Here is a 23,135-nt window from a genome sequence, read left to right as displayed (position 1 = left end):
TCCCAAATTAAATTACTCACCCGTCCATGCTTTTTATCTCTCTCTGTTCAGAGTTGAATAAGCTTCAAATTCATTAAATATTATAGATATTTTTAACTTTATAAATCTACCAAATAAATAACAAATACTCTCAATCCAATTTGATCTTAATATTTTCAACCCAATTTTTTTCCAATCTTTGATATTGAGACATGTTCTTTTGACTTCACTGATATTTATCTCTAACTTTTCTTTCTCAAGTCAAATAGTTCCAACTCAATAATCATATTCGATAGAGATTGAGATCAACCTCGATAAAAGGATGTCACAAGACCAATTGCATATCATGAATATAGAGATAATGTCAGCTAAGCCCAATTTATTCAAATATAGATCCAATTCAATATAAATAAAACATGCATTAATTAATCTGAATACAAACAAACAAATATTAAATAGTAGCTCAAAAATATTAATTGAGCTCAAGACAATCAAATAAGGCTCCCATTCTATCTCAAACTCCCAAATTAAATTACTCACCCGTCCATGATTTTTATCTCTCTCTGTTCAGAGTTGAATAAGCTTCAAATTCATTAAATATTATAGATATTTTTAACTTTATAAATCTACCAAATAAATAACAAATACTCTCAATCCAATTTGATCTTAATATTTTCAACCCAATTTTTTTCCAATCTTTGATATTGAGACATGTTCTTTTGACTTCACTGATATTTATCTCTAACTTTTCTTTCTCAAGTCAAATAGTTCCAACTCAATAGTCATATTCGATAGAGATTGAGATCAACCTCGACAAAATGATGTCACAAGACCAATTGCATATCATGAATATAGAGATAATGTCAGCTAAGCCCAATTTATTCAAATATAGATCTAATTCAATATAAATAAAACATGCATTAATTAATCTGAATACAAACAAACAAATATTAAATAGTAGCTCAAAAATATTAATTGAGCTCAAGACAATCAAATAAGGCTCCCATTCTATCTCAAACTCCCAAATTAAATTACTCACCCGTCCCATGATTTTTATCTCTCTCTGTTCAGAGTTGAATAAGCTTCAAATTCATTAAATATTATAGATATTTTTAACTTTATAAATCTACCAAATAAATAACAAATACTCTCAATCCAATTTGATCTTAATATTTTCAACCCAATTTTTTTCCAATCTTTGATATTGAGACATGTTCTTTTGACTTCACTGATATTTATCTCTAACTTTTCTTTCTCAAGTCAAATAGTTCCAACTCAATAGTCATATTCGATAGAGATTGAGATCAACCTCGATAAAAGGATGTCACAAGACCAATTGCATATCATGAATATAGAGATAATGTCAGCTAAGCCCAATTTATTCAAATATAGATCCAATTCAATATAAATAAAACATGCATTAATTAATCTGAATACAAACAAACAAATATTAAATAGTAGCTCAAAAATATTAATTGAGCTCAAGACAATCAAATAAGGCTCCCATTCTATCTCAAACTCCCAAATTAAATTACTCACCCGTCCCATGATTTTTATCTCTCTCTGTTCAGAGTTGAATAAGCTTCAAATTCATTAAATATTATAGATATTTTTAACTTTATAAATCTACCAAATAAATAACAAATACTCTCAATCCAATTTGATCTTAATATTTTCAACCCAATTTTTTTCCAATCTTTGATATTGAGACATGTTCTTTTGACTTCACTGATATTTATCTCTAACTTTTCTTTCTCAAGTCAAATAGTTCCAACTCAATAGTCATATTCGATAGAGATTGAGATCAACCTCGACAAAATGATGTCACAAGACCAATTGCATATCATGAATATAGAGATAATGTCAGCTAAGCCCAATTTATTCAAATATAGATCCAATTCAATATAAATAAAACATGCATTAATTAATCTGAATACAAACAAACAAATATTAAATAGTAGCTCAAAAATATTAATTGAGCTCAAGACAATCAAATAAGGCTCCCATTCTATCTCAAACTCCCAAATTAAATTACTCACCCGTCCCATGATTTTTATCTCTCTCTGTTCAGAGTTGAATAAGCTTCAAATTCATTAAATATTATAGATATTTTTAACTTTATAAATCTACCAAATAAATAACAAATACTCTCAATCCAATTTGATCTTAATATTTTCAACCCAATTTTTTTCCAATCTTTGATATTGAGACATGTTCTTTTGACTTCACTGATATTTATCTCTAACTTTTCTTTCTCAAGTCAAATAGTTCCAACTCAATAATCATATTCGATAGAGATTGAGATCAACCTCGATAAAAGGATGTCACAAGACCAATTGCATATCATGAATATAGAGATAATGTCAGCTAAGCCCAATTTATTCAAATATAGATCCAATTCAATATAAATAAAACATGCATTAATTAATCTGAATACAAACAAACAAATATTAAATAGTAGCTCAAAAATATTAATTGAGCTCAAGACAATCAAATAAGGCTCCCATTCTATCTCAAACTCCCAAATTAAATTACTCACCCGTCCCATGATTTTTATCTCTCTCTGTTCAGAGTTGAATAAGCTTCAAATTCATTAAATATTATAGATATTTTTAACTTTATAAATCTACCAAATAAATAACAAATACTCTCAATCCAATTTGATCTTAATATTTTCAACCCAATTTTTTTCCAATCTTTGATATTGAGACATGTTCTTTTGACTTCACTGATATTTATCTCTAACTTTTCTTTCTCAAGTCAAATAGTTCCAACTCAATAATCATATTCGATAGAGATTGAGATCAACCTCGATAAAATGATGTCACAAGACCAATTGCATATCATGAATATAGAGATATATAGATATAATCATAGATAGTGGATTATTGGGTAATGAATACAAAAATGCCATTTTATTATTATTTATTGACAGGAGGATATGCATTCTAAATAGCTAGTGAGAGGGATAAAGAGACAGAAATAAAGAGAGAGAGAAGATTTAAATAACTAAAAAATTTAGAGATGAACGAGAATGTGATATGAGAGAGATTTTAGAAAAACGTTAATGTGTGTATGGAAGAAAATAAAAACAAGATAGAGATTGTGCGTATATCAAAATGGAAAATAAAATAACTAGTAGAAACTGAGAATAGAAATATAGGAAAAGTATTATCTAAAAATATAAATACTGGCGTATAGATATTGGAAACAAGATATACAGTATAAACATAAAGAGAGATATACCTTAATGAAAATTTAAAACATATAATAATAATAAATCATAATATATATACTGTAATAACCCAGAAGCCCTCTAAAAATCCATCACAATTATGTGCAAAAGAGCACTCGATTCACAAATGAGAGGTAAATTGAAGTGAGCTTCACACTTAAAACGTTTTGAACAAGAGGATGATATTAAATCCACCCAGCGGTAATATAAGGTTAAATATATTCAATAATTAATTTCCAAGATTCCAATTTAAACGTCAATGAATACAATTCAACTCCACATCATCACCACACACGTCTCATCAAGTGAACAAATCAATGCAGTAAATATCTTATAAAGCTGAAATCATGTGAAGTAGAAAATTTAAAAGTAGCATCATCTCAAATCCAATGATTAATAAACATATCAAATTTAATTTATTAAGTTGTATGAAAATTCAAATTTTAATTGGGTATAAGGAAATCTACTAATAATATCATCCCAAGTCTCATTAGGATACCAAGTTAATACATTTTTAACAAATATGAAGTCACGAATGGAGGGAGAGTATGAAAAACACATTTTTCCCAGAACTTTGAAAATAATAATAATGTGATGAAAATCAGATTCATTAATGATTTGATTATTCTGAAGCCTAGATGATGAACCAGATCCCTGTTAGAATTGGATATTTATGTTGTTTATCTTTTTACATATATACCCCTGTAATATCTATTAAATATGACCATTTTAAGAGACATGATTTGGACCTCAACATCCAAACCACATCTGCACTATATACTGCGAATTTTCCATAAGAAATAACAAGGGGGAATTTTTTTCTTCTGTCTTGTGGTTCTCCTTATCCATTTCAATCACCTGCTCTAACCGCTGACATCACATGAGCGTCTCTTGACGAAGCTGCTCAGTCGTAAGAGTTCCAACAATCTGAAGTCACTTTAGAAGCCAACAGGCAGATATATGAATTTAGATGCATCAGTAACCCATATAGCTGAAGTGTTGAACACTCATTTGTTTTGAATTAATGTAAATATAATAAATTAAACGGATAGTTATCTTCATTTTATTATGGATAAGGATAAGTTGTGTCATGAAAATATATCCCGGCTATTACTAATTGAAGTAAGTTAATAAACTTTATCAAAACGTTTCAATGGTTTGGAAAACAAGAAAAATCAATTATCATTAAACTTCCATTAATAACAGCCGGGATATATTTGAATATTTGTTGAATGTTTTTGAAACTTTACTTCATGTCATATCCATATTTCCGATGACCTTGAATTAAACTGGTTTTCTCTTGAAACATTTTTCCCTTATGAGTATTCACATTTTTTTCCAAAACAATAAAATCTTCAAATAGATGGTGGATTTATGTCTACAGTTTCAATTTCCCAGAGATATACGTTGATAATGTTTCTTGACACATACTCCTTTTTTTTTTAGAGAGGTGTAGTAATCAGTATTCATTGATTCTGGAAGTAATATTAGAAATGATATAAATATCAATCAATATTTAATGTTAACATTTCTTTGTACTTCTCAAATCACATTTCAATTACGGGGCTAGTATCTTACACTTGAAAAAGAAATGCCAAAACATCTGATTCACCGTATAAACCATAATACAAACTCATGATAAATAAAATACTCTAAAAATTACTTTTCAATATTCCTATAACAGAGCCTTTCAATAATTATCTAAAGCACTCAAAAACTCACAAATACCAATCAACTCAACCGTCTTAAAACTTCCACTTAGCTCGTTATAAATATAAGATGATCCAAAAATTCACTTAGTCAAATCTTACCAATCCCTTCCCCTCAGTTGCCAAAAATAAAAATATTTAAGATCCCACACTTATGACTGACATCCAGTCACATATACTATATATGATATAATGATATTTAAGATAGGCTGATATTTAGATTCCAGTGATTACAACCTATTTGATAATACAAACTCATAATGCAGGGATTGCTAGATGGAAGACGCTCCTCAAATATAATTTTCTTATATTTTGCCCAATTTCCTATTTTCCTCTCGGGCATCGTACAAGGTCAATGACCAAAAAATTATAGCACAAGCACAAATACAAAGATATCAGATAACATAAATAAATCCCCTAACAATATTTTTTTTGCCGTCCTCGTGTAGATTGGATTACTTTATGATGTTTCGAATTGATGAGAGAGCAATGGAGGCATGACACCAAGCTGTCAGTAGTTATTATAGTCATTTAGATAGTGACAACTATTTGAATGAGAGAAAAGCCATTGAACACATTGATTCTCTGTTCCTAAAGGCAAGTATATATATCCTGTCATCAGGAGAAAAGAATAAGTAAATACCTTGAACATAAAATTTACAAAACTCAATGCTAAGGTGTAACCCCCATTCTTTGTCACGGCAAAGCCCATACAAATGAATAGAACAGCTTGCCAAAAGAGCATTCTGCCCTGTGTGATCAGATATTCGGGATACTAAACAGAAAAACTGCCATTTAGGCAAAAAAACTCACCTTTTCTACGAAGACTGGAAATCAGATGAATTGAAGTTCTTCAGCCATCTAAACTATGGTACATAATCCTGGAAGAAGAAAATTCCCCAATTGAAGATTTAATTGGGTGGAAAAAAAAAAAAGGAGACCAAGTCAATGAAACCAGATTAAAGAGGAAATGAGGGAAATATACCTGAACAGATGGGCCATTGTATCTTCCCTGACGAATATAGAGATCTTCAGGGGATTGAATCCTGGCGATCCATGCATGATCCTCTTCTGCAGGTTCTTGGGCCCCATCCGGCATTGTACTTGAAGCAGCTGTCACGAAGCCTCCGTTTGTTTTAAAGAAACATTAAAAATTTCTAATAAAGAGACCTAATGCCCCAAGAGAAGAGTTAGACAATCCAATTTAAATGTTCCGACTGATATCAGATATCTTCGACTAATATTCTGATCAGGGGCCAAACACTTTTCCTGAGCTTTTGCCATGTCACCTAATTTTTGGTCCTATTCTACAGATTTTTGACAAAAAATTATCAGGCAACTCAATAAATAAGGATCGATAAATCTAAAGATTGTTTGTTCGATTGAATAACAATTGTTTTGATCAGATCAATCTTTTAATCCAATAAAGATTGCGCCGAGCCATGAGACACGAAAGCCCAATTGTATCTTCAGTCTACATGGTTTTCTGTGTGGTACACGACATGATATGAATAGTATGGTTGCCCATCCTGTGAAGTGGGCTAGACCCATTTATACAGAGAGAAATAACATACAACCAATATTAATAGGGCAGTTATTGAGAATAACTGCTGGTGGTTGCTAGTGATCAATTTTACCAAACCCAATTGTCAAGAGTTTTAAACAATGAATTCCACTCTGAGCACCCAAACTCTATGGCTACGAAGATCTAGACCATAAAAATGGAAACAAAATCACCTATAGATTTTGCCAAGAATTTTGGAACAAGAGTCTGTGTTAGTTCATCCGTAAAATTTTTCACTAGCTCGTAAGGTTCGGAGACGATGACCAACTTTTCATCATCATCATCATCATCTGTTTTTGGTATGAGACAATGACCAGAGGATGATTCAGAATTGTAATGATGACGATGATGAATTTTCATCATCTTCGTCTGCTTGTCATTGTCATCCCATATGCCAAACCCTAATAGTTTTACATTAAAATACGCTTTAAAACCATATCTCTAAGTTGAATAGAAGATCAAATCATCAATTAACTTACCAAAATAAGAAAGAGGATAGTCATGGTAATATGTGCAAAATCGCCCAGCAGATGGAGAATACGGCGGCGCCAGGACATCTAGAACAGCACAAGATGTGATTGCGGTGAAGCAGTGTAAGTTACCACCAGTTTTTGGATGGAGAACAGAAGTGGGAGAAGACGCTGTTAGAACTGTGTCCTTCTCCAACCTTGCAAGTCTAACTGCACATTGATGGGTGAAATTGTCGGATGGAAAGTCACACAAGAGAATGTTGAAAGAAAAGACAAATAAGAACGAGCTGCTTGTTTCCAGAAAAGAAAATAAGATGAATTTTCACACGTTAAGAGAGTGTTCGACATCCTCGATGACAGTAATGAGTTGCCATCGTCCTTCTCATTCGTCCATGCCAGGATGATGATGACGCTGATGAAATCATCTTCCCAGAAGCCATCCATCTCGCTTCATTACACTTGTAAGAAACTGAAGTCACATTGATACCACTGGCCAATAAATGAAGGTGGAAACTGAAATTAGGGCTAGTGATTTTTGTCAAAGAAGACTCTCGCTGAGGGATGCTCCCCTTGCGTTCGCGAGGTTGTTGACTGAACTGGGGCCAGTGGGCTATTTGAGAGATTTTTTGGTTCGTTGTCTGCTTCTCACTTGTCATATTCCCTGGTCTTCCTCTGATCTCTTACTGGAGTCTATTATCATCATCGTAATTGTTTCTTTCCATGACTAGGATTATGATGACAAAATCATCGTTTTCATTGCAATCTTATAGGTAGGTAATGTAGATGGTGATTAGGATAATCTTATTAGAACATGATGATTAGGATGATGTCGATGATGATGGATGCATGAATTCCCTCCGCTTTCCCCTAAAAGAAACTCATCCTTGTTCAAGATGATGAGATGATGACGATGAATCATCATCTTCATTAGTCTGAGCCAGGATGATGATGACCAGATCATCATTGTCATTGTTACTCCACAAAAAGGATGACAATGACAGAATCATCATACATATTACCACACTTGGTTGTGACGACGATGATCATGACTTTATCTTCAGAGAGCAAACATTACTAATAGCGTAATATCTTAACATCATCACATGCTCTAAATGGTATTAATACCTTGACCATTGCTATGCAAGCAAGCAGGTTCAGTCCAGTCATAGGCTTTGACATGCAAGGAACCATAAAGGATTTTGCTGTAGACAGTCATCCCAGGATGATCATGGAGAGGGATGACAGAGGACGTTGGTAAGCAAAATATTCCTATCTGTATTAAAAAATGTGAATCATTGGCGGAGATTGGTAAAACTTCAATCGCACCGCATCAAAAAATAAATAAATTAATTAAAAAAAATTCGCACAGCATCAATAAACTAATACCCAAATGATTGCAGAGAAGACCTCTCTTCAGTAATCCGCGAACTATATAAGGTTAGCTAAAGAAGTAAAGAATTATAGCCTTAGACAGTAAACGGTCAAAAACATTATTATTCAAACACTTGTGTAAACAGACGGTAAATGATTGAAATACCCTTAGAGGGTAAAATGGCGCAAATTGCCACCAAAGGGAAAAACATATAAATGCAGGAAATAATATAATGCCCCAAGTGGAAGTGTAGGTTTGTATCACAAGTTAGACGAGTTGGGTGCAACATAATCTAGGGAAAAGAATTGGAAACCTCGGGCAGCATTGTTTTCAATTTTTTTCGAGGATAAACTTTTTAAAAAATATTAAAGCACCACAAAGACCAAAGTTTTTTCTAGGAACACATCATACAATTAGTAAAAACCAACATCGGAATTCGAAGGCGGAGAAATAGAGCTTTATTTAATTTTTTAGACTCCAAAAGAAGAACGAGTGGAAAAGAGGATGTCTCCGAATCAACTTAGCTAAGAACTGAAATGCACGTGGAATTATCCGAGGAATATCTTACAGTAAAGTTTTCGCACTCGTGGATGTGCAAGTATGTGATAGGCGGAGACCATCTGCCAGTCCTGGAGGAAGAAAAGTTCCTGAACAAATCTCTTCCGAAAAACCCAAGCCCTCTCTCATCGTCATCCTCACCATCCAAGTCAGGGTTTCCAAGCCCAACATCCTCTGGACGAATCGAATCTGCACCCGAAAAAATCGCATTCAAACATATGAAAAAACTCTACTCAATCCACTACTGTTCTCTCCATAAGAAATAAAAAACTATGATTTATCCACAAAAAAAACAAGATTAATCAGATAACACTTCACAACAGTCAGGTAAAGGCGAAATGCCGGAACTGAACTTCGAATTAAACGTCAAGATCAAACCGGAAGCACAGTAAAGAGGCTAAATCGTTCATTCTAGTTCGAGATTCCACCGTTCCCATCCGAAACCGAGAGCAAGGCCAAGCAAAGAGAGAAAATGCGCAGAATTTTACCCAAGAATCTTTCTAAAAAGAGCGAAAACAGCAGACGTTTACTCCAAAGGATTAACGGATCAGCTCATCTCCACGATGCGACAGGAAGAGTATGACGCACAGAGAGAGAGAAGTATATATAGAAAGTACCCAAGAGAGAGACAATCTTCCGAGCTTCCAGCGGACTAGCGGCGGCGCACGACGGCGAAAACGTCCGCCGGCAGAGCTCGTACAGCGCCTGAACCGGCGACCCCTTCGCCATCCTCTCTCCTCCTCCCTCGTCTCTCGCCTCATACTGTATAGTGCATTGACGCAGACGGGACGATTTTTTCGTCCCGGGACGAAAAATCGTCCCGTCCAAGAGTTTGGACGAATTTCGGGATGGAAATTCGTCTCGGGGACCAGCTGACGGGACGGTTTTCGTCCTGTGCGACCGGACGATTGATCACATCTGACAGTTGAGTCCTTGTATTTTTACAAACTGACGCCGCTCAGAAGTAATTGCACATATGTCCCTTGCAAACTGACGCCGCTCAGAAGTAATTGTACATATATCCCTTCGTATTCTATCTCGTCCATATTTCTCTAAAAAACTTAGAAAAATATATATTAATATATTAAAAATATAAATGGCTTTTGTTTTCGTCCCATCCCTCCATCATCCACATCCTGGATGATCCGGAACTAAGTCATACTTCAATATATATATATAGACGAAACTGATTTTATGGATTTATTTGAGCGATCAGGAGCGAAAATATAAAGAAAAGAAAGGTCAATGGTCAACGGAGATATTTCGAAAGGGTCTCCCGGACAAGACAGTAGCGGCGAAAAGAATGTCATCTCTCTCTCTCCTCGGGGAGGTATGTATGTCTATGTCTCTCTCTAGGGGCGGGAGTCGAGGCGCTGGAAGAAGTAGAGGTAGCCCATGTCCTTGGGGGGGTCGACGGACGCGCCTACCTTGGTGTCGTTGAAGATGACCCATCTCCCATCCTTGTGCACGTGCGCCACGTAGTGCCCGCAGTGGGTGGAACTGCCGATGTGGCTCACCAGACCCATCAGCTTGTACCCTGTGCCCGCAATCCCGTTATCAGCCGACTTCATCGGACAGCGACATAGATAGGTAGGTAGCTGGGTAGATTCATAGATAGAGAGGGAGTGATAGATAGGTAGGGTGAGAGATAGGTAGAGAGAGAGGGAGAAATATATATATAGAGAGAGATAGAAAGAAAGATCGATGCAGAGATATATATATATAGATAGAGGGAGAGATCGATCGAGGTAGAGAGGGGGGAGTACATATATAGAGAGGAACGGAGAGAGAGGGAGATATATAGATAGATAGATAAGATAGATAGTTAGATAGAGAGTTAGAGAGAGAATATACGTAGAGAGAGTGACAGATAGAGAGAGAAATAGATGTAGAGAGAGTGACAAATAGCGAGAGAGGAGAGAGAAATATACATAGAGAGAGAGGGAGAAATATATATATATATATAGAGAGAGAGAGAGAAAGAAAGATAGGAGCAGAGATATGTAGATTAGAGGGAAAGAGGGAGAGATAGATCGAGAAAGAGAGGGAGAAATATATATCGAGAGGGAGATATATAGATAGATAGAGAGAGAGAGAGATGGATTAGATAGATAGATAGAGAGAGATTAGATAGATAGATAGATAGAAAGTGAGAGAGAATATGCGTAGAGAGGGGGACAAATAGAGAGAGAGAGGAGAGATAGAGAGAGAAATATACGTAGAGAGAGTGACAGAAAGAGAGAGGAGAAAATAGAGAAAGCAATAGATGAAGTGAGAAATAAATAGAGAGAAAGGGAGGGATAGATTAGATAGATAGAGAGAGAGAGAAAGGGAGAGAAAGAAAGAAAGATAGAAAGAGAGGGAGAGACAGACACATAGATGGATAAAAAGAGGGAGAGATGGATAGAGAGAGGAGAGGTTTTTTTTTGAAGATTGAGATCGATAAATAGAGAGCGAGGGAGAGACAGACACAGACAGATAGATAGAAATAGGGAGTGATGGATAGAGAAAAACGGAAAGATAGATAAGTAGAGAGAGAGAGGGATTTATTTTTTTTTGAAGAGAAAAAGAAATAGATATGTAGTAAAAACACTGATAGAGAGATAGACGAAGAGAAAGATAGGAAGACTAACTTCCGCCGCCATCAGGAAGCTCTGCCTCGAGTGGTGGCTCGTTGCCGCCACCACTCGACTCCGCTTCCACATCACCCGGGCTTGAAGCCTGAGGATTGTTGAAGATCCAGTCTGTCGCTTTCTCAATGTCTCCTCCCTGTCAGATCAAAACATCAGTGTTAAGATTTCAGGGTTAAAATGTCACTCCCAACATTATTACGCGGTATGTCTCTATCCATCAATTTAAGGCAGACAGAGTGAAGTAAAGATGAGCTATTCTACTTATTGACATTGAAGCCGTCTCATTACTCAGTTCAAATGTAAACCCCTAAAACTCATAAAAATGGGAATTTTACCGAAGCTCTCAGAGCTTTCCGGGCAATCTCCTCTGGAAATCCAAAGGAGATTAAAGTGTCGAGGCCGGCCGGGTCAACCCCGGGAGTTGCATCAGGGATAGGGTCGTCGATGTCTGCAGAAAAGAAGAGATGACATCATCATAAATTCTTCTGTGAGAGGAGGGTGACAGCAGACCTGGGTCATCCAAGTGCGAGAGCAGCCACGTCATGGCTTCCTCTACTCCGGCGTTTGAAGTGTTGATGGCGGCTTTCTGACAGTGGAAGTAGCTAAATCCCATGTCGGCGAGCTTAGAGACGATAGTTTCGTCTGCATCGGCCCTAGCAGCTACGGGTTCATTCTCTCCACCACCAGATACTGATCCAGATTGAGGAAATTAGAAATTATTTTAAGAAATATAACTCGAGGGAAGAGTGATGATCAGGCACCTGATTCGGGGAGTAATTCTTCTCCCGGTTGAATGCCCTTGCTGCGCATGTGGGTAATGTCGATCGTGTCCGGCACATCTATGTACACGTCTGAGAAAAAAAAGAGTAAAAGAAAAAATAAATTCAAAATGATGGACTTTTTTCTAAATGGGCTCGGGGTAGATCAACGGCCAAAAATGAAGTACCGAGTTTTTTTGGCACCCAGCCTTCCTCCATCACGAATTTTCGCATGTGCAGCACTAGATAATCAGGGAATGTCCGAAAACCTGCAGTTCTGCATACATGTATATCTGGATGATGATCGGAACAATGATAATCCTTCTTCAATCGATCTTTCTAGATTGGTCATTCTTGATCAATGATAAAATACATCCAATCCCTAGATTTGATCGATAAACAATAAAAACTAAAAATAAAATGACGAGGCAAAAAGGAGAAAAGACTTGCCAAAATGCTAAGACGAAAAGGACCTAAAAGTCACAGGCTTAAACAAATTTACAAGATCGCCCTGTCAACATATCGATGACCGATCATGATGCAATCGATCTAAACGATTAGATTGATCAGAAATAATTGATCAATTGAATTGGTCTGAACCCGAATGTTTTGGTAAGATGACTTACTTGATCGCGGTTGTCCTCGCATTCAGTGCAGTGCTGAAGAAATCGAGAATCTCCTCGGGGGCTGAAAAGGTTTCGAGGCAGGCTTCCAAAGGGACCCTCGGACGAACAATTTCTTCAGACTTTCTGTTGAGTTCAATTATAAATGTAGTCACTGTCTGGTGAAAAAGAGGTATAAGAAAACCAAACTGAACTCACATTTCTTTTCCCTCCAACTTCCTTTCTTCCTTCATGATGCGGAATGCTTCAAGTTCCTCTGAATGCAGTAGAGGATTGAGATCAAAGAATAAATGAAGATCAGTTCTAGCAGAAATAAGTGAGAAGGAGTGATAAACATACGTTTGTTGGTCGCCAAATGCACAGGTATGCTGAGGGAGAGAATGTAGTCAGTTCTTTTATTGTATGCAATCTTTCCAGACGGGCATTGAAGACGCTCCTCGATGCAAAACTTGAAACTCCGAGAAGGATCAGATTCAGGTTTCCCCGAATTGGATCGTTCCACTTGATCAAGAAGATGAAGGAAAAATTCCAGCGCGTCCTAAAATGAAAATAAATAGATTAAACTTCAGATAAAGATACGTCAAAAAAGAAAGTAAATCATTTCGTCAAGAAAGCTCAACGCTCACCTGCTGCCGCATAGTGGAGAATTCAGGGTGGTTCGCAGCAATGACTGCTTTGAACATTCGAGGTGGTATTCCATCCTGCCTCTAGAATGTGAATGTAATCAGATTACATAGAAGTAAACCTTTGCCATTTTGACTTGTGATTTATAAATAGAAAAAATAAAGCCCAAAAGGTGAAAACAATGTTAAAATTCAACATCAGCTTCCAACAAAGCAGAAAACTCTACTTACATCATCTGCATCAGTGCCTACTCCGTTTCCACCGTCATCTGTCTGGTTATATAAGATATGTCATGCCAAGGTCATCCGTCTGGTTACATAAGCAAATGTAGATGGAGTACCTGTAATGCAGGACGTGAATATCTTCCCGACAACATGCCATGGGCCAGCTTAGTCCTACAAGGAAACATGTGAAGTTAAAACTAAAAAGCTACCTTTTAAAAGAAATATGGACTTGGCGTTCATGCTCAAGCAGTATGAACCATATCCAATAGTTCAAAAAAAAAAGTATGAACCATATCCAACAATTATTGGCTTATGGTTCGTGTGAATAGTAATGTGGCATCACAACAAAGTAATTGAACTCAAACCGAAACTGTGGTACACAATTCATGACGAGAACTTCTCACTTACGCAAGCAAACCTCTAAATCATCGGTAAAATAAGGGAATAAGGACAGGATGGGTGATTCGTCTCAGGATAAAAAGATAATCCCATTCCAGACCCCAGACAATAGACAGGACAATACGCAAAGTATACCAAAATTATACGCAAATTCAGCAGTTTCAGCTCAACATACCGTCCAACGTATGGATGGTAACTTTGTGATTTATAACGTCTCGTTGGGGATTGGTGTCAGGATGGGATGAAAAAATTCTGGATAAGGCCAAAGCCTGTCCCAAACCATCTTGTCGACCCATCCAGCACAATCACACACATTATCATGGTGCAACAGATATTCCGATGTATTAAAAGATCTGAAAAGTGGACACAACATTGGATATGTTTGAAGAAACCTTAAAAGACTGTCTGCAAGTATCCATGAACAACAAAGAGACGCAATGAGAACAGCAGATTAATTCCACACTCCAAGTTTTGATGAAAGAGTGTCATAACTTACAGTTGTGTATTTAAATCTACGGTGGGATCTGATGGAGCTGTCCTAAAAGCCAACTCCAAGCTCTGATTTTCAAAATATCTGAAATCAACCCAGTGCTAAATAAATAAACAAGTTCAAATCATAATTTAATAGGATCAACTATGTGAATATAACCAGAGAGAAACTAACCGTGCACAGAAGGATCGCGTTGAGAATATTACTTGCATAATTGACGCCAAGTAGCAACTACATGGAGAAAATAATTTTTTTACGAGGAGAAAATAGTAGAACATTATTACACCATAGGGAAGGTCACAGGAATAAACTTTAATCAAGGCAAGAGAGTCTAATCAAGGTACCTATTTCCGAGATTGACCAGGCCAGTATACCCAGGTCCAAATAAGGGTTCGACTTCTTGTCCACTTTCTTGTATCCGGTTCCAATCAAAATTGGTGTTCTGATCTAGCTCTCTCTCAGCGGTAGTCATTTCAGTCTGAAGGAATACGTAAATGCGTTCATTGATAACCAAATTTTCAAGGACAGTATCGTATCCAGCATTAAAAAAACATGAAGGGTCTATGTAACTCGATAAATAAAAATACTTAATATAGTAATGAAAAATGTCGGATAATCCTCCAATGCACAGACTCAGGAAAATTCAAATAAAAACGACAGAAATTATGTTTGTTCTACAAGTTGGAGGCTACATAATGAACCACCATAACTCAATGGCTTCTGGTTTTTTTTCTAACAGAACTCATTGGCTTCTGTTTTCTCTTTTGAACAAAACGCATTGGCTTCTGTTTTCTTTTTGAAAAAAAACTCATTGGCTTCAGTTTTCTTTTTGAAAAAAAACTCATTGGCTTCAGTTTTCTTTTTGAAAAAAAACTCATTGGCTTCAGTTTTCTTTTTGAACAAAAATCATTCGTTTTTGTTTTCTTTGGAACAAAACTCATTGGCTTCTGTTTTTTCTCTCGAACAAAACTCATTGGCTTATGGTTTTTCTTTTGAACAAAAATCATTCGCTTCTGTTTTCTTTGGAACAAAACTCATTGGCCTCTGTTTTTTCTTTCGAACAAAACTCATTGGCTTATGGTTTTTCTTTCGCATTCTTTTTGAATAAAACTCATTGGCTTCTGTTTTCTTTTTGAACAAAACTCATTGGCTTCTGTTAACGCAAAGTGACCTCCAATAAGAAAAAAACTCTAAAGATCATGTTTAAAACGTGTCCTCCCATAAGTCACAAACAAGGAGCACACATGCGTGGACAAATAGAAGTTTCAGATTCCCTTTACTCCTTCCCGCTATGCTACATGAATCGGATGAGATGACCAAAAGCAAATTTTCAAATCGACCATTTTTTTTGCTAAAACACTAATATGATATTCATCAAACAACGTGCTTTGCCAAATGATTGCCTAGAAAATAAGAATAACAGCAGACGAATTGAACTCCAATAAGCTTCAGAAAGAAATGAGTACTAATGGATGCGAATCTCTGATCAGACTAATGATAATACGCAAAAAGCGGAACAGTAGGATTGTCCGGTTGGCTTTGACCAAATATCTAGCGTTGCAACTACAACAACATTCTTTTTATCCTTGGAGAAACGAAAGCATAGAAAATGAACATCAATTAAGCTAATCTTTTTGTATAAGAACAATGTCACAGATTCTTAGAAAAAAATTGATTATAGTTTATTTTTAGTGGTGAAATACCAAGAGGCTTCACTCGATCCTCACCTATCATTTATGATCAACCAGCCATGTCATTTAAATTATGGTTCTACCATGCTATCTCGGTATAAACTGAGACGAGGTTACGAAAGTTCTAGGCCAATTGTAAACAGCACGAATTTCGAAAAAAGCTATTAGGCAAAGCAAACAAGACATTTTTGTGGATAAATAAAAGAGACGAAGAAAGACCTTCTGCAAAGATGAAAAATCAATCCCGAAAAATGCCAAATGCTGAGCGAGCAATGGATCCTCAACAGTATCATCCTCCGGGTACGAGAAAACATCTGAGCTGTCACAAAGAGCCAGCGAAGATTCTTATCCCATGAAGTAATGTGCAATCGTAAATATGCATGAAAAAACAACGAAAAATTCAACGTATTAACTGTTTAAGAATAATTAAAAAGGAAAGATGATATAACAATCTAGAGAGCACTAGGAATATCCGACTCAAGTCCTATTCCTTTCATCAGTCCACCAATTCATTAGCAATAATCTCCCGTCCCCAGGTAACTACTTTGGCAGGGGTAATCTGGTTATCTCTAAGCTGAAGTTCCTAAATTCATTGCAAAATCAGAACCTCAACCCACTTTTAAAGAAGAAAATTGAAAATTCTTAAATACGATCAAATAGACATATCGCATTAACATTTTTCCTTTAAAAAACATTACCATTTTTTTTGAAGAAATATATCACATTGACATTATTTCTACAAAACGGCAAAGTCTTGAATACCTAGGTTCTTATTATTCCAGAAATGGAAATGCAAAACATCATCGCATGGAAATGTATTCCTTTGAATAGAAAAGCTTAATACGAGCGGGAACCCTAAAAGGTTACCTGCACTTTCCAAATCAGCAGTAATCGTTCCAAGTTTCACAGCAAGAGGATACTTCGTCGCGTGGTAGTGTTCAATGGCATGATTATTGCCTCCACTACCATCCCAATTTTTTCTCCCACAGAGAATAGCTCCATCAGTTAAGTTGAGCCATAGATTATCAGTCTTGTCACAGTGCCGGCACTTCCAGCCTGACGGAGGAATAACAACCCCATTGCCGATCTGCTGGAGATTCATAGCAAACGCACTGACTTGCTTCTTATCTGCTGTCCAGGAAGATATCTGCTCTTTGCGCTCAGCACCTTCAGCGATCAAAATTGCGTCAACTGCGAGTCTTACCTGAAAATGAAGCGATGATATTTTGGACGTCCATGACAAAAGATGACTGCACAGGCATAAGTGCCAAGAGATCCAGAGCCTCGTACCTTCTCGGGTAATTCAACTGATGGAAATGGAAGAGAAACGTGCCCCGGCAGTACAATGATTTTGAGAGTTTCCTCATACTCGAATTCTTGATTATCAAAACCTCCATCAACACCTGTGCATAACCAACTATTCATTCAGAAGAAGTCTACCTCCTATCAGACAGAGAGTCACAATTGTGCTCCTGGAAGATGTGGATGAAAAGAAAAAAAAAAATTCAGAATATAAAATGAGAAAAAAGTAGCGAAACACTGATAAAAAAGATAATTTTGAGAAACTGATACGAGCAATTCTTGTATCCATTTCATGATTGGCAAATCTTGGAAATAAATCAGTCCCCCCTACACATGATTCGAAATCAATAGAACAGATCTGAGAAAGAATCCATCATAGTTCACAGATGCACAGTGAAAAGGAAGAGGGAAACATAATGACAGAGGTGACCAGGTAGACTCCTCTTCTCTCCGGCCCTGGTGGCTCTGGCTCCTATGGCCTCCCAGCCTCCTGACCGGCTCTTCTACCTCAAATCTTGAAAAATGACCTCCATGTCATGTCTTCCCATGCAGGGGCTATTTAAAGGGGAGTCCACATATGCGACCCTCCCTGTGCGTGATTCCATACGTGAGCCCTTTTTCTTCAGTCTTCTCCCATGGGTATAATGCCTCACTTCCCCTTATGAGGTACGTTCTACTCCTTATCGCCCAGGTAAGAAATATCACACTTCCACTGGAGGCTATCGACAGGAACCGATCGCTTATCAAAGATACAAGAAGAAAACATCCAAAGGAGATATATAACCTCATTACTAATGTACATTCTGTTCCTTATCACTCAGGTTGACATCAACGTGGAATAGGCTTGATTGTTTTGTTGTATTTTCTCATATGTCACACTTCCACTCAAACAGAAGTAATGCCTCTGTTAGCAGAACACTGAATGAAAATGAAAGGCAAGTCTCAAATGTGAAAAACTCACCGCTGATTTATATAATATGTCAAAAAGAACATATTAAGAGGCATATTAAACAGCATTTGGATATTCTTTTGGCCACTCCCTCTGTAAATTTTATGTATTCTCAAAAGTCGGATGAAAGGAAGTACGTGTTTTTCTCACATGATATGCCTGGATTCTCTGACAAACAAAGTTCCATTCACAAAGATAACCAGACTATCTCGTGAGATCAAGTAAGACTAAAGTCAGCTGCCGATGGTTGATATATTAATCATCTTTCAGAACAGCACAAGTGCGATATAATGAGAGCATGCCCAAATTTCATAAATATGCAATAGCATTGTGTTGTGTCAATTAGGGCAAAGCACATAACAAGTGTATTTTCTACGTTAGTGGGCCCTAGTTAGCCCATTAGTACTAAACCCCGGAAGTTTCCATAAGGCCTTTTATATTGATACTTATATAAGAATATAAAGGAAAATAACGGAAAATAAAAAATATAGTCCGCTACAGGCTGACATTAGCAACATGGAATTATTTTGCTAATGTCAAAAAACCAGGTCAAACACTCATTGTTCAGAGCAGGAAATTCTGCTAAACCTTGTTACTTGATCTCCATTTTTGCATTGGCAATGTAGAGTTACAAGGAAAGGTAGCGACCAGAAGGGGTTGTATGAACCGTTCTTATTTAAGTTATGATGAAAATTCACTACCCCGAGAGCGGAACCATTTTACTTTGCCAGAAGTGAAGATCTATTGGTTGACGGATAAAAGGAGGCCATGAATGTAAGCCAGAGGAGTTATCTCTAGCAAAAATAAAAATTGAAGTATTGTACTGGTGGGTTATTTCACAGACTAAAATATTTCCGATAAGCTATAATAAAATAGAAACAAGTACCGAAATATAGAAGTTAACAAAATGGTACAGGAATTTTACTGTAAACTTCATTTCCAAAATAAGAATAGTGTTGGCAGGGACATTGAAACTTAAGTTTATGATTGACATCGGTCAGAAGTGGTGGAAGGTAATCGGAAAAATATTAGGACTTATCGCCCAAACGAGCTGGTATTGCGGATGAAATACTTGGAAAAACACAATATAGAAGTTAACAAAATGGATGATATATCAACGAAATAACAGGATCAGGGGCCCTCCGGTGCCATTATCAATAGAAGTCGAACTCTATCTTCTAGCTGGAAAAATTTACACAGAATTAAGGCGTCACAGAGCACATGAAGAACATTACCATTCGACACAGGAAACAAAGAGGTCAAAGTCAACAATGCCGACGAAAACGAACCTAAAGCAAGAAGAGTCGGCTTCTTCAGAGGTCGATCTTCGGAGACAACCTTCCGGCGCTGCTGAATGTGCAGATAGACAGGATTACCAGATTTCTCGAAATTCCACTGCACGTATTCCCTCCCAAACGCCAGAAACGAGCACATGTCCACGTACAAGCCGCCTTCCGACCTCTAGAAAGAGAAACCACAGATGCGCTCTATAAAATCTAGTCGAGGAGAATCAAAGGAGACGAAAAGCAGACTCTCAGAAGGAAACATCAAGAAAGTACCGGCGTGTCAAACGAGATGCAGCATTCCTGCTTGTATATCCTGTTCGTTGGCTCAGGGATCCGAACCCTAGCAAGATTCGCCCGCAGAATCTCCATACCTGAGATCGACATCGATGATTAATCGCAACAACGGTGTTGAAGAGGTGTTTCCCTCCCCCTTCAACCCCTCGTCTTCTACTTGTTCTTGGACTTCTCTTCTGTAAGCTGACCTCCAACGCCAACCCGCGGGTATTTATAGATTCCGAAGAGAGAGAGAGAGAGAGAGAGAGAGAGAGAGAGAGAGAGAGAAAGAGAGAGCTCATTCCAAAAATGGTAATTTCCAAATATCCGAAAATAAAAGCTATTTAAGCTTCATAGGCCAAAGATGGAAGTAAATTAATTATTATTTTATTTTACTGGAACACGTTCTGGGAAGAGATTTTAAAAATGCATTGTGAGAATGCATTCTAAGAATGCGTAAAACCTCTCCCTGTTCGTAGCTCGAGGTTTTTCGTTTTCTTTCCGCCTCTTTCAACTCTCCGATTTTAGTTTTTTCTTCTTCTGATCGTAGTGTTGTTTATCTTCGTTCTGTTTTCATCAAGCTCCGACAAGGAGGAAATCGAAGGTAAATCTTCTTCTTCGTTTTGCTCATTTTTTCGTGTTCTAAATGGGAAAAACTGCGACTCTTAGTCATTTGTAGACGCTATTAAGCGGCGATTACTGTTCCAGTTGGATCTTGGCAAGCTAGTCTGACCGGAGCATGGGATCAACCGCAAGGAACTTGCTCAAATCCTTACGCCTCTCTAAAGACGGAGCTTCTTCTTTAGGTGAAGTTCTGACCAGACAAACTATCCAAACCAATGGCACCATTAATCTATCATCAGTTAAGCTTGTGTTTTTTTTTTATTCCTGTTTCATCAGTTCCATGCATTGAACGTCATTCGCGGCCATGGAGTTCAAAGATCTCACTAGATGAGTTTGAGCAGAACAATGAAATCGCGGATGAAGATTTTTTGCCTGCAAAGGCTGAATTAGAGCCGCAGGGTGTGGACCCTAAAAAAGGATGGAATTTCAGGGGAGTGCACAAGGTATTTTCGTATAGTTTGGTCAGTTGTTTCTTGACTTATTAATCTCTCTGATTATTTCAATACTTTCTAGGCTATTATTTGCGGTAGAATTGGACAATCTCCCATCCAGAAGATTTTAAGAAATGGGAAGACTGTAACCATCTTTACGGTAGGAACTGGAGGTATGTTTGATCAGAGAATTATTGGCTCTGAGAATCTCCCAAAGCCTGCTCAGTGGCATCGCATTGCTGTTCATAATGAACAACTTGGGGCGTACGCTGTTCAACAACTAACAAAAGAGTGAGCATATATGCTTGAAATACACCCTTTTTCCAGGAAAGATGTTCAAATCTTTGTAATTCCCTGATTCATCTGCCTCTTGTTTGTTTCTTTAGCTCGCCCGTCTATGTTGAGGGAGATATTGAAACTAGAGTATATAATGACAGCATTAATGGCCAAATCAAGAACATTCCGGAAGTATGTGTGCGTCGGGATGGTATGTGATGTTCTTTTAGTTCACTCTTAAATCTCCTCAGTTGATGAGCATCCATCTATCGTTTTTTGTCCTCGATATCTCATCTAAATGTTTTAAAAAAGTAGAAGTTTGTGCTTTCCAGAATGTTGTTCATGCGTTTGAGTGCTCCTTGTCCGCATATTTTAGGCATCCTTATGAATAATTGGTCAATTTCAAAGTGAATTTTCAGAAAATTTTAATCTTAGATCCCAGTTCACCGTTTCATTATCGTCATTCTATCTCTAGATCGTCTTGCGCTTTATTTTATTCTTCCTTTTTTCTAAAGATTTCATATTTTTTTTTCTAAAGATTCGGGCATTTTTCCAGCTCAGTCCATATTGCAGGGTTTACTTGTTCCTGTTTTCCGGAATTTGTCCTCTGTTTTTCCAAAACTGAAACTCAAGTGTGATTGGATGAGATATTAGCTTCTTATTGTATTGATGAATTGGTGACTTTATTTCTCGGAAAACATTTCATATCACTGGATGCTTTTTTTTCTTTGATGTTTATATATTGTGTTGAATCGTTTATTTTTCTTTGAGATTCCAATGTTCACTTTAACAGATAGACCGATGAGTTATTTTATATCTTGTTAGATAGTAGAAATGATTCTTTCATTTTTCCGTTCGTTCAGGTAAAGTTCAACGGATAAAAACAGTTGAAGGAATTTCCAATATTTCCTTGGATGAACTAAGTATGAACCTCTTTTTTCCTCTCTTTCTCTGACTTTCTTTGATTTTTTCAAACTGAGATATTTTTTTCTTGCAGAGGAGGGATTGTTCTGAATAAATTTTCTTAGCGGAGGTTATGAAAGAAGGCAGAGAGACATTACTGAATTTTGGATCAATTACGCTGATTCGTTACCATTTGTCTCAGACGCTTAAATGCACATCTTTTTGATGAAGGGCCATAAGTTTTATTTCTTTCCGTAGATCAGCGACTTTGCATGAACAATGGCAAGCTTAATAGTATTCTTTGCCCAAATTTTCTCCTTAACGTCCTGACATCAAGGGAGTATATTCTCTGTTGTTCTTGGTAATCTTGCTGCAACTTATTTCCGAGTTCAATAATTTAATAAATTGTATATCTTGGAGTCAACAAAGGCAAGCTTCTTTGGGAGCCAATAATTTATAAATTTTACATCTTCCTGTCTTCAGCATCTCTTAAATTCAGTATTCGCTAGTGATTCATAATAAGTTCACCATTGAATCTGGCTTTTGATCTATCTCTCAATATTAAATTCAAAGCATTCTCTTTGATTACTGATACTCCAGGGAAACGTCCAAAGTTTTAAGAAAGAAGTTTCTTAATGTATTTTTGGTGAAAAAAGAAGTGACATGTGTTTAGCTTATTTTAGACACATAAACAGATTACGTGTAAAAGTTGTACACTAAGAGTCAATAGTTCACTTCGATTGCTTATTGTGGATCTTGAAT

General features: G+C 36.7%; 3 protein-coding genes across 5 annotated transcripts; 1 reads left to right on the top strand and 2 right to left on the bottom strand.

The window, feature by feature from the left end:
* Positions 1-5,529: 5,529 nt before the first annotated feature.
* On the bottom strand, positions 5,530-9,664 carry LOC144713271 (2-aminoethanethiol dioxygenase, putative (DUF1637)). Its single transcript, XM_078587834.1, has 6 exons — positions 9,505-9,664; positions 8,898-9,076; positions 8,083-8,230; positions 6,967-7,167; positions 5,909-6,036; positions 5,530-5,804 (listed from the first exon to the last, which is right to left on the bottom strand). Exons 1-6 carry the CDS (start codon positions 9,614-9,616, stop codon positions 5,790-5,792), a joined length of 783 nt encoding a protein of 260 aa, XP_078443960.1. The 5' UTR covers positions 9,617-9,664; the 3' UTR covers positions 5,530-5,789.
* A 450-nt stretch (positions 9,665-10,114) lies between these two features.
* Positions 10,115-20,352, bottom strand: UBP14 (ubiquitin-specific protease 14). 2 transcript variants are annotated; one of them, XM_078587434.1, is made up of 20 exons: positions 20,140-20,352; positions 19,870-20,041; positions 17,620-17,732; positions 17,197-17,533; positions 16,549-16,643; positions 14,983-15,116; positions 14,813-14,869; positions 14,645-14,722; positions 13,866-13,920; positions 13,756-13,797; positions 13,528-13,608; positions 13,241-13,439; positions 13,100-13,157; positions 12,905-13,027; positions 12,467-12,555; positions 12,282-12,371; positions 12,031-12,210; positions 11,856-11,968; positions 11,521-11,656; positions 10,115-10,424 (listed from the first exon to the last, which is right to left on the bottom strand). In XM_078587434.1, the coding sequence occupies exons 1-20, from the start codon at positions 20,248-20,250 to the stop codon at positions 10,240-10,242; spliced, it is 2,448 nt and encodes an 815-aa protein (XP_078443560.1). In that variant the 5' UTR covers positions 20,251-20,352; the 3' UTR covers positions 10,115-10,239. The 2 variants fall into 2 exon arrangements, with proteins under 2 accessions (XP_078443560.1, XP_078443561.1); XM_078587435.1 differs by having other exon boundaries at positions 13,528-13,602.
* A 240-nt stretch (positions 20,353-20,592) lies between these two features.
* MTSSB (mitochondrially targeted single-stranded DNA binding protein) lies at positions 20,593-22,738 on the top strand. Of its 2 annotated transcripts, none has more exons than XM_078587383.1 (7): positions 20,593-20,743; positions 20,848-20,945; positions 21,040-21,206; positions 21,277-21,485; positions 21,581-21,681; positions 22,334-22,393; positions 22,468-22,738. In XM_078587383.1, exons 2-7 carry the CDS (start codon positions 20,879-20,881, stop codon positions 22,482-22,484), a joined length of 621 nt encoding a protein of 206 aa, XP_078443509.1. In that variant the 5' UTR covers positions 20,593-20,743; positions 20,848-20,878; the 3' UTR covers positions 22,485-22,738. The 2 variants fall into 2 exon arrangements, with proteins under 2 accessions (XP_078443509.1, XP_078443508.1); XM_078587382.1 differs by having other exon boundaries at positions 20,602-20,743; positions 20,809-20,945.
* The last annotated feature ends 397 nt before the right edge of the window (positions 22,739-23,135 follow it).

Source organism: Wolffia australiana, chromosome 15, assembly GCF_029677425.1.
Source record: "Wolffia australiana isolate 7733 chromosome 15, ASM2967742v1".
NCBI lineage: Eukaryota > Viridiplantae > Streptophyta > Magnoliopsida > Alismatales > Araceae > Wolffia > Wolffia australiana.
The sequence above is the reverse complement of the archived record's forward strand: the minus strand, read 5'-3'. Positions and strand labels throughout refer to the sequence as shown.

Excerpts from the sequence above, each read along its gene's own strand:
- LOC144713271 (XM_078587834.1), bottom strand. The coding sequence starts at position 9,616 with ATGGCGAAGGGGTCGCCGGTTCAGGCGCTGTACGAGCTCTGCCGGCGG. Across the intron at positions 9,077-9,504 it reads GAAGATTGTCTCTCTCTTGG|ATTCGATTCGTCCAGAGGAT; the intron begins GTACTTTCTATA and ends TTTCGGGTGCAG. Across the intron at positions 7,168-8,082 it reads CTTGCATAGCAATGGTCAAG|TTAGACTTGCAAGGTTGGAG; the intron begins GTATTAATACCA and ends ATCAATGTGCAG.
- UBP14 (XM_078587434.1), bottom strand. The coding sequence starts at position 20,250 with ATGTCGATCTCAGGTATGGAGATTCTGCGGGCGAATCTTGCTAGGGTT. Across the intron at positions 13,921-14,644 it reads GTAGATTTAAATACACAACT|GACTAAGCTGGCCCATGGCA; the intron begins GTAAGTTATGAC and ends GTTTCCTTGTAG. Across the intron at positions 11,657-11,855 it reads GGAAAGCTCTGAGAGCTTCG|GGAGGAGACATTGAGAAAGC; the intron begins GTAAAATTCCCA and ends TTGATCTGACAG.
- MTSSB (XM_078587383.1), top strand. The coding sequence starts at position 20,879 with ATGGGATCAACCGCAAGGAACTTGCTCAAATCCTTACGCCTCTCTAAA. Across the intron at positions 21,486-21,580 it reads GTTCAACAACTAACAAAAGA|CTCGCCCGTCTATGTTGAGG; the intron begins GTGAGCATATAT and ends TTGTTTCTTTAG. Across the intron at positions 21,682-22,333 it reads AGTATGTGTGCGTCGGGATG|GTAAAGTTCAACGGATAAAA; the intron begins GTATGTGATGTT and ends CCGTTCGTTCAG.